Source organism: Alosa pseudoharengus, unplaced genomic scaffold (genome assembly GCF_046254945.1).
Source record: "Alosa pseudoharengus isolate Yale_2024_CS ecotype anadromous, Long Island Sound unplaced genomic scaffold, YU_APseudo_1.1 YU_APseudo_1.1_scf_6, whole genome shotgun sequence".
Taxonomy (NCBI): Eukaryota; Metazoa; Chordata; class Actinopteri; order Clupeiformes; family Clupeidae; genus Alosa; species Alosa pseudoharengus.
The window spans coordinates 26,885,905-26,898,324 of record NW_027468848.1 but is presented as its reverse complement, the minus strand read 5'-3'; the positions used below and the strand labels follow the sequence as shown (position 1 = coordinate 26,898,324).

At 41.0% G+C, this 12,420-nt stretch overlaps 1 protein-coding gene across 1 annotated transcript in view; it reads left to right on the top strand.

The window, feature by feature from the left end:
• Positions 1–1,919: 1,919 nt before the first annotated feature.
• The window catches only part of loxl2b (lysyl oxidase-like 2b), a 28,232-nt gene continuing 17,731 nt past the window's right edge, over positions 1,920–12,420 (top strand). Inside the window, exons 1-4 of the mRNA XM_076269774.1 lie at positions 1,920–2,010; positions 3,789–4,174; positions 5,260–5,435; positions 11,557–11,768. Coding sequence (XP_076125889.1) covers positions 3,826–4,174; positions 5,260–5,435; positions 11,557–11,768 — 737 coding nt within the window. The 5' untranslated portion in view covers positions 1,920–2,010; positions 3,789–3,825. The remainder of the gene's footprint in view (positions 2,011–3,788; positions 4,175–5,259; positions 5,436–11,556; positions 11,769–12,420) is intronic.

Below are 12,420 nucleotides of genomic sequence, written 5' to 3'. Positions count from 1 at the left end.
TAAACACTTGAAAAATATCAGTAAAAATAGTAAAAATATCAGTAATTCCATTCTAGTAAATAGTAAAAATATCAGTAATTCCATTCTAGTAAATAGTAAAAATATCAGTAATTCCATTCAAAAAGTTTCACTTTTTGAATGAAATTACTGAAATAAATCAACTTTTTCATGATATTCTAATTATATGACCAGCACCTGTATTTTGTGACAAATGTAGCAAGTATTTGAAAGGTCAAAAGACAAAAGACAGTCTAACAAAATGCGCAGAGTTAAGACCTGATGACAAAATCAGAGGAGCAGCCATCAGGAAAGGTTACAAAAGAGTACTATCCATAGCCAAATTAAAGTGCACGGAATTGTGTAGGTTACAAACTTGTAGCAATCAGATGGAGGATGAGGAGAACATAAATGCCAGTCTGGATGAATATGATGATAGTGATGAAGATTAAAAATATATTTTGAGTCCTCATTAATCATGTCTTCAAACGTTTGAGCACATCCACCTATAAATTCCACTGTAGCCTAAAGTTGAGCCATTTTTGCAGCCAAGACATTATGGTCTCTATCAAAGCCAAACATGCCTATTCAGCCATTTAATCCATATATTTTCTAAAAGCCCATACTCTCTAGATGTCACAAAACATGAGTTTGGACTTGATCCACCCTTTTCCATCATTTTGCATGTATATATTAGTGTATTATATAGGCGAAAATGTGTACATTTTATTTAATTTAGCCTGCATCATTAATGAAAAACTAAATCATCCATCTAAATGTTATGTTTTCTACAAGCCTATGTCATCTAGATGTGATATAACATGGATTAAGACATGTCCCACCTTCCTCCAGACTTTGAGGCACCCATATCTGTACATAGGCTTGTATTGTATAATTTACTGTGTGCAGGTATAAAAGCTAGGAAAAACACAACTAAGCTACCACTTAGAGAGGGTTATCATACCTAATAATGTCCCTCAGGCATGGAGGATTACAAAAATCATTGGTAGATTTTGCCACCTCAGGATATGTGATTTTTTAGGTCCTGGCCCATGGACTAAGTCCTCCAGTGTTCGTTTCAAAGGGCTTGCTACGGTCTAGGATATAACTCATGAGAACTCAACTGCCAGTAAAACCATAGAAGCAAGCTGCAACAACTCCCAAGAAGTCTACTTTACCAAGCAACCATGTCAAAGGTCATTTGACTTGGACATGCCATGAGCGTTTTTGATAATGGTCAGAACGGAGCTGTTCAAGTCAAAGAGAAAAACAGAGGCAAAAAAGTAGTCAGAAACATCTCTAATTTCGTGAGGATATTTCTTTGATATTTCAAGTCACAATCCAGTGTCATAGGCCTACTGAAATCCATTACTTGTTGATCACGCAATGCAGTCTAGAGAATAAAATTCTGTCTTCCAGTTTACTAGCGTTTCGTCTTAGAACGACTTTTGAATTACCGCTGATACGTCCAACTTCCTTCCTTCCACCGGGTGGCAATGTTCTCATGTGCAGGCTCGATGCCAGGCACCGACGCGTTTAAGTTTTGTGTTCCCCACTAAAATCTTGTGCCACTTTGCAAGCCACCTCGACACTTATTTGCTGCACAACTATAAACACATTCCAATATCTGGACATTCTCACAAAGTCCGGATTCCTGTCCAAAGGGCAAATAATAAATGGTCAACGGTGTGTTCCATTGATAGAAAATGCGATCAAGCTGCATGAAAGGATTAAATTAATTCTACACGATTAAAAAAAGTCCCCGTTGGTCTTATAAGACATGAAACAACTGGAGATACAGAAAGTAAGATTTTTTCCCCATCTAAATACAGTCTACAATAGTGAGGTCATTTCAATCGTGGGCGTTACGGGGCAGTTCTGCAAGGCGTGACTTTGTCTAGGACCTCTCTCAAATTGCTTGAGTTATAAAGAAAGTTGGAAAAGGATTACAATAGCCGACCTTCATCCATCCACAGCCCTTTTCCTGCAACCATAACTGTCTCGAAAAACACTGTAAGTACCAACCTTTTATGTGCACGTCAATACCAAGTAGGCTACAGTATTGAAATTATCTAAATGAAAGGATAACTAAGCTTTTCACTTCGATACCATTATTTAGTTTTGCGTGCAGTCTCATAACTTTGCAAGACAACGGTGATGCAGGGGAATTGTCTATCTAGCAGGCGTTTGATGCAGTTGTCAACTTAAATAGCCACATTGCCCAAGTAATAATTTAACTAACCACTTACAAATCACTGTGGTTCATTTCTGTGATGTTGCAAAGGGTGTTATGAGAAGGGGAGGGGCCCAGATAGATTGCAAAAAGACTTGATGAATTAATACATATAGCCTATAGGCCTCTTCCCTTAAAAGTCTAATCAGTAGATAGCCTGATACAGAAATTAATCCTCATTTATGTTATGTCAGCAATAACTTTGTCAAGAAAGGAAAGTATTCTTTTTCTCCTGTTGACATGTAAAATATTTAGATGGGCGTCAGAACATTCCAATATTTAATTCATTCTTAATGCTGAAAATACACACGTTTCTTTGTGAGAGGTACTTTCATTCTGGGTGTCCTCAAAATTGTCCAGGTTACTGTGGGTCACCATTGCTCCTTTGCAATTACTTACATGTCTGACGACATGACCTCTGATGCCCTGCCAGATTCCCCTACCATGGTGGTCAGTGGAAACTATGTGTCTTGGCTTTGACAGGAACAAACAAGCTGATTCTCTGAGACAGAGGTCTTTTCTTTTAGAGTGATCAAGGCAGGCGACCAATAGAGAGACAGAAAGGCTCTAAAGGCCATAACCTTACCTTGGACTTTTGATATCCATTCAGCCCTGTCCACTAACAAAGCCTTTAGAAATGTATTAATTCCGGTAGGTTTGGTAATGTGTGTCTTTCTGAACCTGATTGGCTTTTCTCAAGCTATATTAGGGTGACAGGCAAATGTACATGATAAAAATAACAGTCTGTGCATTCAATTAAATTTATCACACAGATGTGGTGTAATTACACCAATCGAACTGTGTTGGTAGGCAGGCACCGTTTATATGAACACTACTTATACTGAATACTTAATGTGTATTAAGTGCCTATTCAGTAGTGTTCATATGCATCAGTATAGTGAATAAGGAGAAAAGAGGTCCAAGGAGATCCTGATAAGATACTGTGGGGAAACAGAACCCTTACAGTACCATATCATTGCCTAGATTCATTTTGTAACACAGTCATTTTGTCACTTGTGTAACAACTGCCACATCTAAGTACAAAATAAAAGCATGGTGTTGTAGAATGGAAAATTTCCATGAGCGGCTAGGCAATATATTTTATTGTCAGCATATTTCCATGCCCAGACCATATTAGATAAAAGAACACTTTAAAGACCATTTTTGCATCTCTGATTTTATTTTTAATCCAAAGTTCTCCAGGGGGTTCTTTCAAATTGAAAAAAGTTAATGACTCTTTGTCTTTGAGAGGAAAGCACTGGAAACTTTGATGCCCTCGCATGTCCTATACCCATCATAGACTGAGAAATAGTGTTTTATTTTGTGTTTGAAGTGTGCCTGCACCTTGTTGCTGCTGTTGTAGAGCTTTCATAATGCATCTTTTCAAGCCAAACCTGACAACCCATGTTACCTTGTCATTTAGACACAGCCCAGATTTAATTTGGAAACAGAGTCGCTTTCATTAGGACCATACTTGTGAGGAAATGTCTTGAGCACAAAATAGCTTTTGACACAAAAGAAATGGTTCACTTCACCAACATTTCCTTCCTCATTTCAGTTAAAAGGAGCCATCAAATTGCTGAGTTGTTGCCACTATGCCAGCTACCTGGTCACCACCCTGCTTCGTGGCCAAGTTGATGTGCTTATGGAGTCTCTGCCAGGCCCAGTACGAGCACCTAGGCTATCCACCAGGTTACCCTGATCCCTACGTTGAGACCTACACTCCCCCAGAGCTCCCTGCTGACACTCCCAGGATACAGCTGCGCCTCGCGGGAGACAAACGCAAGCACAACGAGGGCCGTGTGGAGGTGTACTACGAAGGAGAGTGGGGGACTGTCTGTGACGATGACTTCACCATACATAATGCACATGTGGTGTGCAAGGAGCTGGGCTATGTGGAGGCTGTTTCCTGGTCCCCATCATCCAAGTATGGAAAGGGAGAAGGTCAGGTTGATTTATTTGCATTCACCTGTACTAAAGATTATGACAAAGTGACAAAGAGCATGTAGAAAAAGCATCAAGCAAATTATATCCTGATGGCAAGTAGGCTACTTGCATTGTTCAGATGGATGTCTCAAAAGCACAACAATTATGTACCATAAAAACAGGCCCTTCATGTGATAGAAATATTCCCTACATGATCATTTTATATACATAAAGATGTATAGATATTGTTCTTTTATACATTCCACACCTCCAATACACTGTGACAATAGATTGCTGCCATTTTGAAGTCAAAATGAACATAGCATTTTAAAAGTACAGATGAGCACCACTTGTGACTGTTGGAATGATGAAAACAATGGCAAAGCTCTGATAAATGTAAAACTGAATGCTTTTAAGGTTTCAGATTTAGCTATTGTGTATGTGACTTTTCAAAGACTAAGTCAAGTCAAGTCAGGCTTATTTATAAAGCACTCTAAAAACAACACTAGTTGACCAAAGTGCTATACAAGCAAAGAAGGAGTCTTATATGCAGTGGCAGCTCATTCCAGAGTTTAGGGCCAATTAATGCAAAGCCCTGATCTCTCCTGCTCTTTAACCTTGACAGTGGGACTATCAGGCGGCATTGGTCAGCAGACCTTAGTGCCCTGGATGAAGCATATTAAAAGATCTGACAAATAAGAAGGTGCAAGCCCATTTAAAGATTTAAAAACAAATAAGACAATTTTAAAATGAATCCTAAAATGAATAGGGAGCCAGTGAAGGGCTTTGGCTGCTTGATGTAAGGTTCTAGGCACCACTAGGTCGAAATGCAAGGACCTCTGACATTTAAAAAAAGTCTGAATCTTTTTGTTTCAATGGCATGTAGAGTATTGTCCACATAGCAATGGAATATTATAATTTCTTAGGATGGAACCTAAGGGTAGCATGTAAAGGGAGAATAGAATTGGCCCAAGAAGATACTTTAAATCAGGGGTGTGCTGACTAACTTCATCCCTTGCTCCTTTGACAATCTATTGTAAGCTGTTGTTTATGTCCAGTCCAGTCCTCATGTTGTATATCTCGATGTCATGTCTATTTTCTAGGGCGTATCTGGTTTGACAATGTCCACTGCACTGGGAAGGAGAAGACCCTGGCTCAGTGTCCTTCTAATGGAATCGGGGTGTCTGATTGCAAACACACTGAAGACGTGGGTGTTGTGTGCAGTGACAAGAGGATCCCAGGATTCAAGTTTATCAACACTTTGACCAACAATATAGATGTAAGACTTTTACTGCTTCTTTTTGTGTCAGACATATCCTGGTTCTCTCCCTCTCTCTCTCTCTCTCTCTCTCTCTCTCTCTCTCTCTCTCTCTCTCTCTCTCTCTGGAAGCATTTGTTTTATCAGAGGGCTCTCTTGGCATAGCTGGGGCCTTGCAACATCTGCTTTTTGTCGTCATGGTCACACATTACTGTAGCTGCAATTTAGGACAACCAGCAGAGTTGCTTTATCTTTTCCAAAAGAACACAAACACAGTACTCCACTATATTTCACACAGAGATGTCAGTCTCACAATTAAAGCCATTGCTACTTTGCAGCATAAAACAAGAACTTAACTTTCACATGGTGCATTGAATACACTTTGAAATATACAGGACACTGGTGCAGGCCCTTGCAGAATGCAGAGTTGCTCCAGCGTTTCTCGCTTGAATATTATGAGGTATTCTGGTGGCTCAAAGCATTTTTGTGCTGATCACCCAGCTGGTTCTGATGAGGGGTGACTGTGCGTGCCCCTGGGAAGTGTTGAAGAAGTTGGAGGCAGAGAGCTGGGGTTGTGCATGGTTCTTATCAGCGCATTCTTAATGGCCATAAAACAAACAGCCATGACAACTGGGTCTATCACAGTCAGCAGGGACAGGGTGTGTAGGGGTTGTTTTTGTCATTTTTTGCCTTGAATTAAGAATCCCTGTAGAGGGATTCTCAAAGGAGATATTATGGCTGTCATGCAACATGAGAAGATGACAAGAAAAAGGAGAGTTACATAATATAAGACACAAATGAGTAAAAAGCAAGTTAAGTAAAGCTATGTTAAGGTTTGGACTTGAATTGAAATGAACGAATGCATTGGGAGAGGTTGCAAATGGATGCAGTTGAAGTTGTGAGTACTGATCTGGGAGGGGACAACCACAAAACCAAGCACTGAAAACATGATTGAATCTTTGGTGGGCTCTTCCTGATCTTGGTAAAAAAAAAAAAACAGTAGCTTTTATAGGATTATATGAGTCAAGACTTCAGACCTGAAACCGTCTAGACGTCTCAACTCGGCTCCTGTTGCATGTCTCCAGCTGTGCTATCCGCCGAGAACGCCAGACTCAGGTTTTCCATTCACCCCCAGCCCACATGGGCTCTGTATATGCAGTAAAAAAGTCCTTAGCAATGGCGGAACATCATCTGGGAATGCTCATGAGGTAACTCACCACAGGAGGGACACTGAACCTTGGTGGGTGTTTCAACCCACATGATAAGCAAGTAGAGATGAGTTCTGGAATGAGTAGAGAAGCCGGCATTTTCACCAGCCTCGGCACTCTGACTGACGCCATGTTTTTTTTTTCAGTTCATCAGAAGATTGGGATTGAGCGTTCAAGATGCGGTGTGTGTATGCGTGTTAGTCCGTTGTCGTTCCTCATGTCACTCTTCACATACTGTGGAAAGTGTAAAGACATACTTGGCATTACTTGACAAAAATGTCCAAATTGTTCTATCTATAAATCTATATCTGAATATTTTTAAAACATGACTAGTTGTCTCAATCAAAACTTTGTTGTAGTATATTTAGTAGTATGTAGTATATTGAGTTAAATGTCAATCACACCTCTCACACACCATAAGCACATGGACTGCATATTCTGGCTTTTGATGAAATGCATGCATTTCAAGGTGATCAAGGGAATCTGTTTTTTTCCCTAACAAGACTACACGCTGGGCAACAAACTGGGGTAAACAAGTCTCAGTCCTCTTCTGCATGTTTGTGGAGGAAATTGTTGGCGGCTTTCAGTTTCCAGGTTGATAACCTGTCATATACAAGATATTCAATGGTCTGATTCTTCCAAATGTAGACAGAGGAAGCCATTTTAGTTAGAGTAAACATAATTTTGGTGAAGCATTAGTCTAGGAATAAACTAGGAATAGAGAGTTATTTTGGAGAATGCATTTTTTTCCATCAGTGAGAGTTGTGAAAATGTTGTGTCCAATATTCGGCTTGGAATGCCACAGCTACTTTGTGCTGTGCTTATACTTGTACTTGTACAAGAGAATACATACAGAGACAAAATCAGAGCATTCTTACATCAGTTTGGCCTGATCTCAAAGGTACAATTCTTGGATCAGATCTTGATTACCTTGATAATGGAGGAGCAGTAAAGATATATGAAAGATAAAATCATTGCTTTCAAAATTGTCTGTTATCCCTTTAAAAGACATAAATTGTGCACTATATAAAAGAAGCCATATTTCCTTTTTGCCATGGTGTCAAAGGTTAGACCATCCAATTTCCTAATGTGTTAGGGGTCAGCGCTGTGCCATAAACTACGGTGTCAAAAAAAAGAAAAAACGTCTGGCATCGAAAGTTTGATGGGTGTGTCCATACCAGCTGTGACTGGTCAGGAGTGAGCATGCTGGTGCTATGACTTCACAGTTCTGTCAGCTGGTCTTGATGAAGCCAGAGAAGAAGCATGATCTTTCCAAGACACAATATTGAGCCTAAAACAGCAGGTGGCTTTTTAATAATGACTTTAAAGGAAAGTAGTTTGTGTTTGAGTTGTTTCTGCCTTTGAGATTGGCCTCGGTTTTCTCATCCGTTGCATGTCTCCAAAACTTCGTCATGCCACCCCACAGAGATAGACTAACATGGGATGGCATGTCCTTCTACCAGTCTCTGAAGCTTAGCCTCTAAGGATCACTAATCTCTCATCTCAAGGCTGTGCCAGCAATACACAGTCCTACTCGGACGATTCTCTCCTGAGCCTGTCTTCAAAAATCTTTTTCTTTAAAGATTTTTCTGTTTGTCTGTCAGGCCCTGCTTTTTTTACAGCATTTAATTGCGTGAGAACAAGTCTCAGAGCTCAAAGCCGTCTCATTTTCATTAAAGTTGGCTATTTCGGGAAAGAGATCATCATTATCCATTTGTGCTGCGGGTGACCAAACAACAACATAGGTCTGGGTCCTGTTCAACACGTGTGAGCACTCAACGCATGCTGTGGCACCAGAGGAGGGCGTGGTGCCTGAATGGCCACTGTAACACTGATTAGCAGACGTACACATAAGACACACGGTGGTTGCACAGACAACCAGTACAGCATACTGAATGTGTAGCATTTTTGTTATGGATTAAAATAAAGGAGCACTTGACGCTGGTTGTCATTGGTTTATGATGCAGGTGGAAGGGTGACGTGTAGATTGAACTGACCTGTCTTGTTCCAGTCCTTTGGGTATGTAAGTGGAAATACAAGCAACTTCTTGGGATTTTTTGGATCTGATTGAGGGTCAGTGTGTTCATCAAAACCATGTGTTGCTTGATCTGTGCACCATTGTTTTCACTGGCAAGGAAATGCATTAGACTTATTTGAGAATGTTTTATTCTCGCCAGATGAGGATACAGAGGGGGGATCTAACTGTTCAAACCTCAACCCACAGACATAATTAACAGCAAGAGATAATGCAAGAACTTAAGACAAGATACAGTAACTTATAGTACAGTATGTGATTCATGTGGCCTCTGAAGTCCCTTTTCTTTTAACATTCACTTCCCTGTTTTGATTATGTAATGGGATTTGGCATAGTAATGTGAAGTTCTGCCCCATCTTTAGCATAACAGCCATTAACGACTCCAAACTGTTGACAAATGCAAAAGTAGTCAGCTGTTTGTTATGTCTGTCTGTAATGATAAATAAATAAATAAAAAATAAGCCATGCAGATGTAAACTTCACATGGTGCTTTGACCTGGGACCATCTGTTGGTTCACCACTTGTGCCTATGGCTCCTTGTGTTTTGTAAGTTGTAGGAGGGCCCTGTTAAGTAAGAGCTTTTGCAAGTTTCCAGAGTGACGCTGCTTCCTCAGGAAAGTGTTCCCCCTAACAAATTGATACTCCAGCTGTCTTAACCCAACCCCCAACATTGACCCCCCCCCCCCCCACCACCACCCCTTTATTCTCCACTGTCCAACAAGCTTTTTCCTTGATGGAGAAACATCATATTTCAGAAGTCATATGCCGTTACCATGCTTCTGTTGTTTTGTCAGACACATGTGACGAGAGCCGTGAGCCATAATCAAGCCATACAACCTGAGAGGCTTCCGTCTGTCCAAATGTATGATTTCACTGGTATCAGCGTCCAAGACATACTGTATACTTAGCCCACACATTGTCTGGATAAGCTAAATAGCACAGAGGTCTCGTAGTCCAAGGAGGACTCCTCCCAGAACAAAAACAAATGTTGATTTTTGTATTCAGTACACAACCACAAAGTTAGATTTAGCCTTTCAGAACATTACTTGTCTGGAAAGTTCACTCCAGTGCCTTGTCTTTCGTTTGACAGAATGTTTGCAAGAATCACAAACAAGCCAAACATAGCCATGTTGGTTATTGTTGTTTGTCAAACATGCTTTTGGTCATAGTTTTACATTCAATTAAAGTCACTTTGAGTCTTCTATATGATTAACTCATAATGGAGAATTCTACTCCATCTCTATGTACTGTATGTAACTCTGTCTCTGTCTGAGTGAATCTACAGCCAGACTTTAGCCTTCTATTACCACCCCAGCCCATGTTCTGCTGGAAATGGATGAGAGCCTTCAGGTTTTGTAAAATGCTGTATGCCCTTATTAAACACCAGACTGCCTTTTCTCCACTGGGCCGGGTCTGTGTGGTGAGGAGCAGTCAGGACTGGGACTCATCGGTTAGGCTACTGCTCCATCGTGGGTAGCATCCGCACATTCCTCTGGACTGATTCCACCATCAGGAAAACCATACATTTAATTATAAAGCGGTGCAGACTCTCTCTTTAGTTACAGGGAGACCTGGAGGCAGAAGGAGATGGTTATAGAACCAGGTTTTTTTTTCTTTCTGCTGAGCCCAGCGAATTGCACTCAGTGAGACGTTTGCTCCAGCATGGCTTGCTCCGTCACGTAGCACAGGAATGTGTTTTTTTTTTTTTTTTGGGGGGGGTAGTTCATGTAAACCCAGAGCAGAGACTCAACCGAGGGGAAGTCTTTCTTCACCGAGCTCTTTCTCGGGCCGTCAGAATCCAAAGAGCTTTTTGCGAAGCTGTGCCTGTGTAGGCGCGCTGAACTTTGCGGAGGCGGACGGCCTTCCAAGTTAGCTTGTCATTTTTGCCACAGAAACAGCCAAAGACTTGAGCGCTCTGTCTGATGTGTTTTCTGTGGCATGCATACTTCTGGTGCTGTACTCACACATATGGTTTTAATGGGCAAAATATGTCAAAACACAGAGTCATGCACCAAATAGTTCTTACCATGGGATGAGCCAGTAAAATTGTCAGCAGTGCATAAATATGCCCATCACAACTGTGTTAAGAGTAGACCAAAAACTGGGCCCAGGTTTTAATCACTTCTTACTTAACTCATTGAATGCCAAGCTGTTTTCGGGAGCTTTGTCCTAGAGTGCCAGCAATCTAGACCATTGTTGATGATTTTTGTACAGCCACAGCATATTCTGTGTTATAGCTATGAACACATACAATAGCTCGATTAAAAGGTGAGACTTTAAGCTCCCGGTGGGTGCAAACCGTGTATTTCTACACGCTGTTCCTGAGAAATCCCAAGCTAAACAGTGGCTAGTTTTCATGAAAAACGCTGTTTTTTTCTAGAAATGGAGAACACGTCTTTCATGAAATATGAAGTTTTGCCTGTTACTTTGTTTAAACTTTCCGGGAAGTGATCAGCGCGAAAATGGCCTGGTTTTGACCTGACGTGCATGCGTCACTGATTCGACCCAAAGCGGCAACCGAGTTATAATAAAATGTCCAGATTGTGCAGTTTTCATGAGTTTTCGATCGTCATATATTTCATTTACATTCATCACAGAGTTCCCAAAATCACATATAAGGTGTGTTAGTGTTTAGTTTCGTAATTTAAAAAAAAAAAGCTAAAAACGTAATATTACTTTTGGCACTCAACGCATGGGAAGGAAAAGGCACTTAAGGAGTTAACTATCTATGATCTAATATGCAGAACTAAACAATACTTTAGTAAAGTTATATGCAGTATTTGCAGTTAGTATGCACATGTAATTATGTATAGAGGTATTCACACATATTTATTCACATTCCTAGGAGAGTACTAGCATACTCCAAACATGTTAACATAAATGTATGTTCTGACTGCAGAGCTTAAACATCCACGTGGAAGACGTCCGTATCCGCGCAATCCTCTCCTCGCTGCGTAAGCGGACCCCAGTTACGGAGGGCTACGTGGAGATCAAGGACGGCGGCCGCTGGAGGCAGATCTGTGACGAGGAGTGGACGCAGAAGAACAGCCGCGTCATCTGTGGCATGTTCGGCTTCCCCGGGGAGAAGAGATACAACACCAGAGTTTACAAGTGAGTGCTGACCGTTTGGACAGAGCAAATTGGACACAGGAAGGGTCATAGGTCAGGCCCAGAGCTGGGAAGCCTTACCATGCTGTTGCTGTACCTGAAAGAATCACCTGAAAAGACTCTGGTCAATTATCTGCACCTCATAGTTTAACCCTTAAAGGTGTGGGTTTTTGAACATTCTAACATAAGATTCTGTTCCGCAACAATTGAAGGTTCTAAAATTCTTTGAACCCAGATATTCTTTAGAACGTTCATTTTCCAACAGTCCCGGTAGGCCTACACCTTTAAGGGTTAAGAATGCAGTGTAGGCTTAGGCACATATGTAGGCATGATTCTATATTGTGGACATAGGAGGCTTTTGCTTCATCAGTGTGTTTTGTTGTAGCAATAGTGTCTTTAGGTTATCACCAAAGCGCAGCCTACCAGTACTTAGTGTTGCTTCCAGTCCTCCATCTGTATTTGTCGTCAAATCTCTTTAGGACCCTTTTTCTAGTCTGCCAGTAAGCGGAACAATAGATAACCTCCCCAAAATATACCCCGAACCCCAGAGCCAACGCTGTTGGGAGCACTGTACAGTGAACCCTGCTAAGAGGCCCCATCCCTCATAGCTTAACTATGCAGAATGCAGAATGTTTATTCTCTCCACATTGGAAAT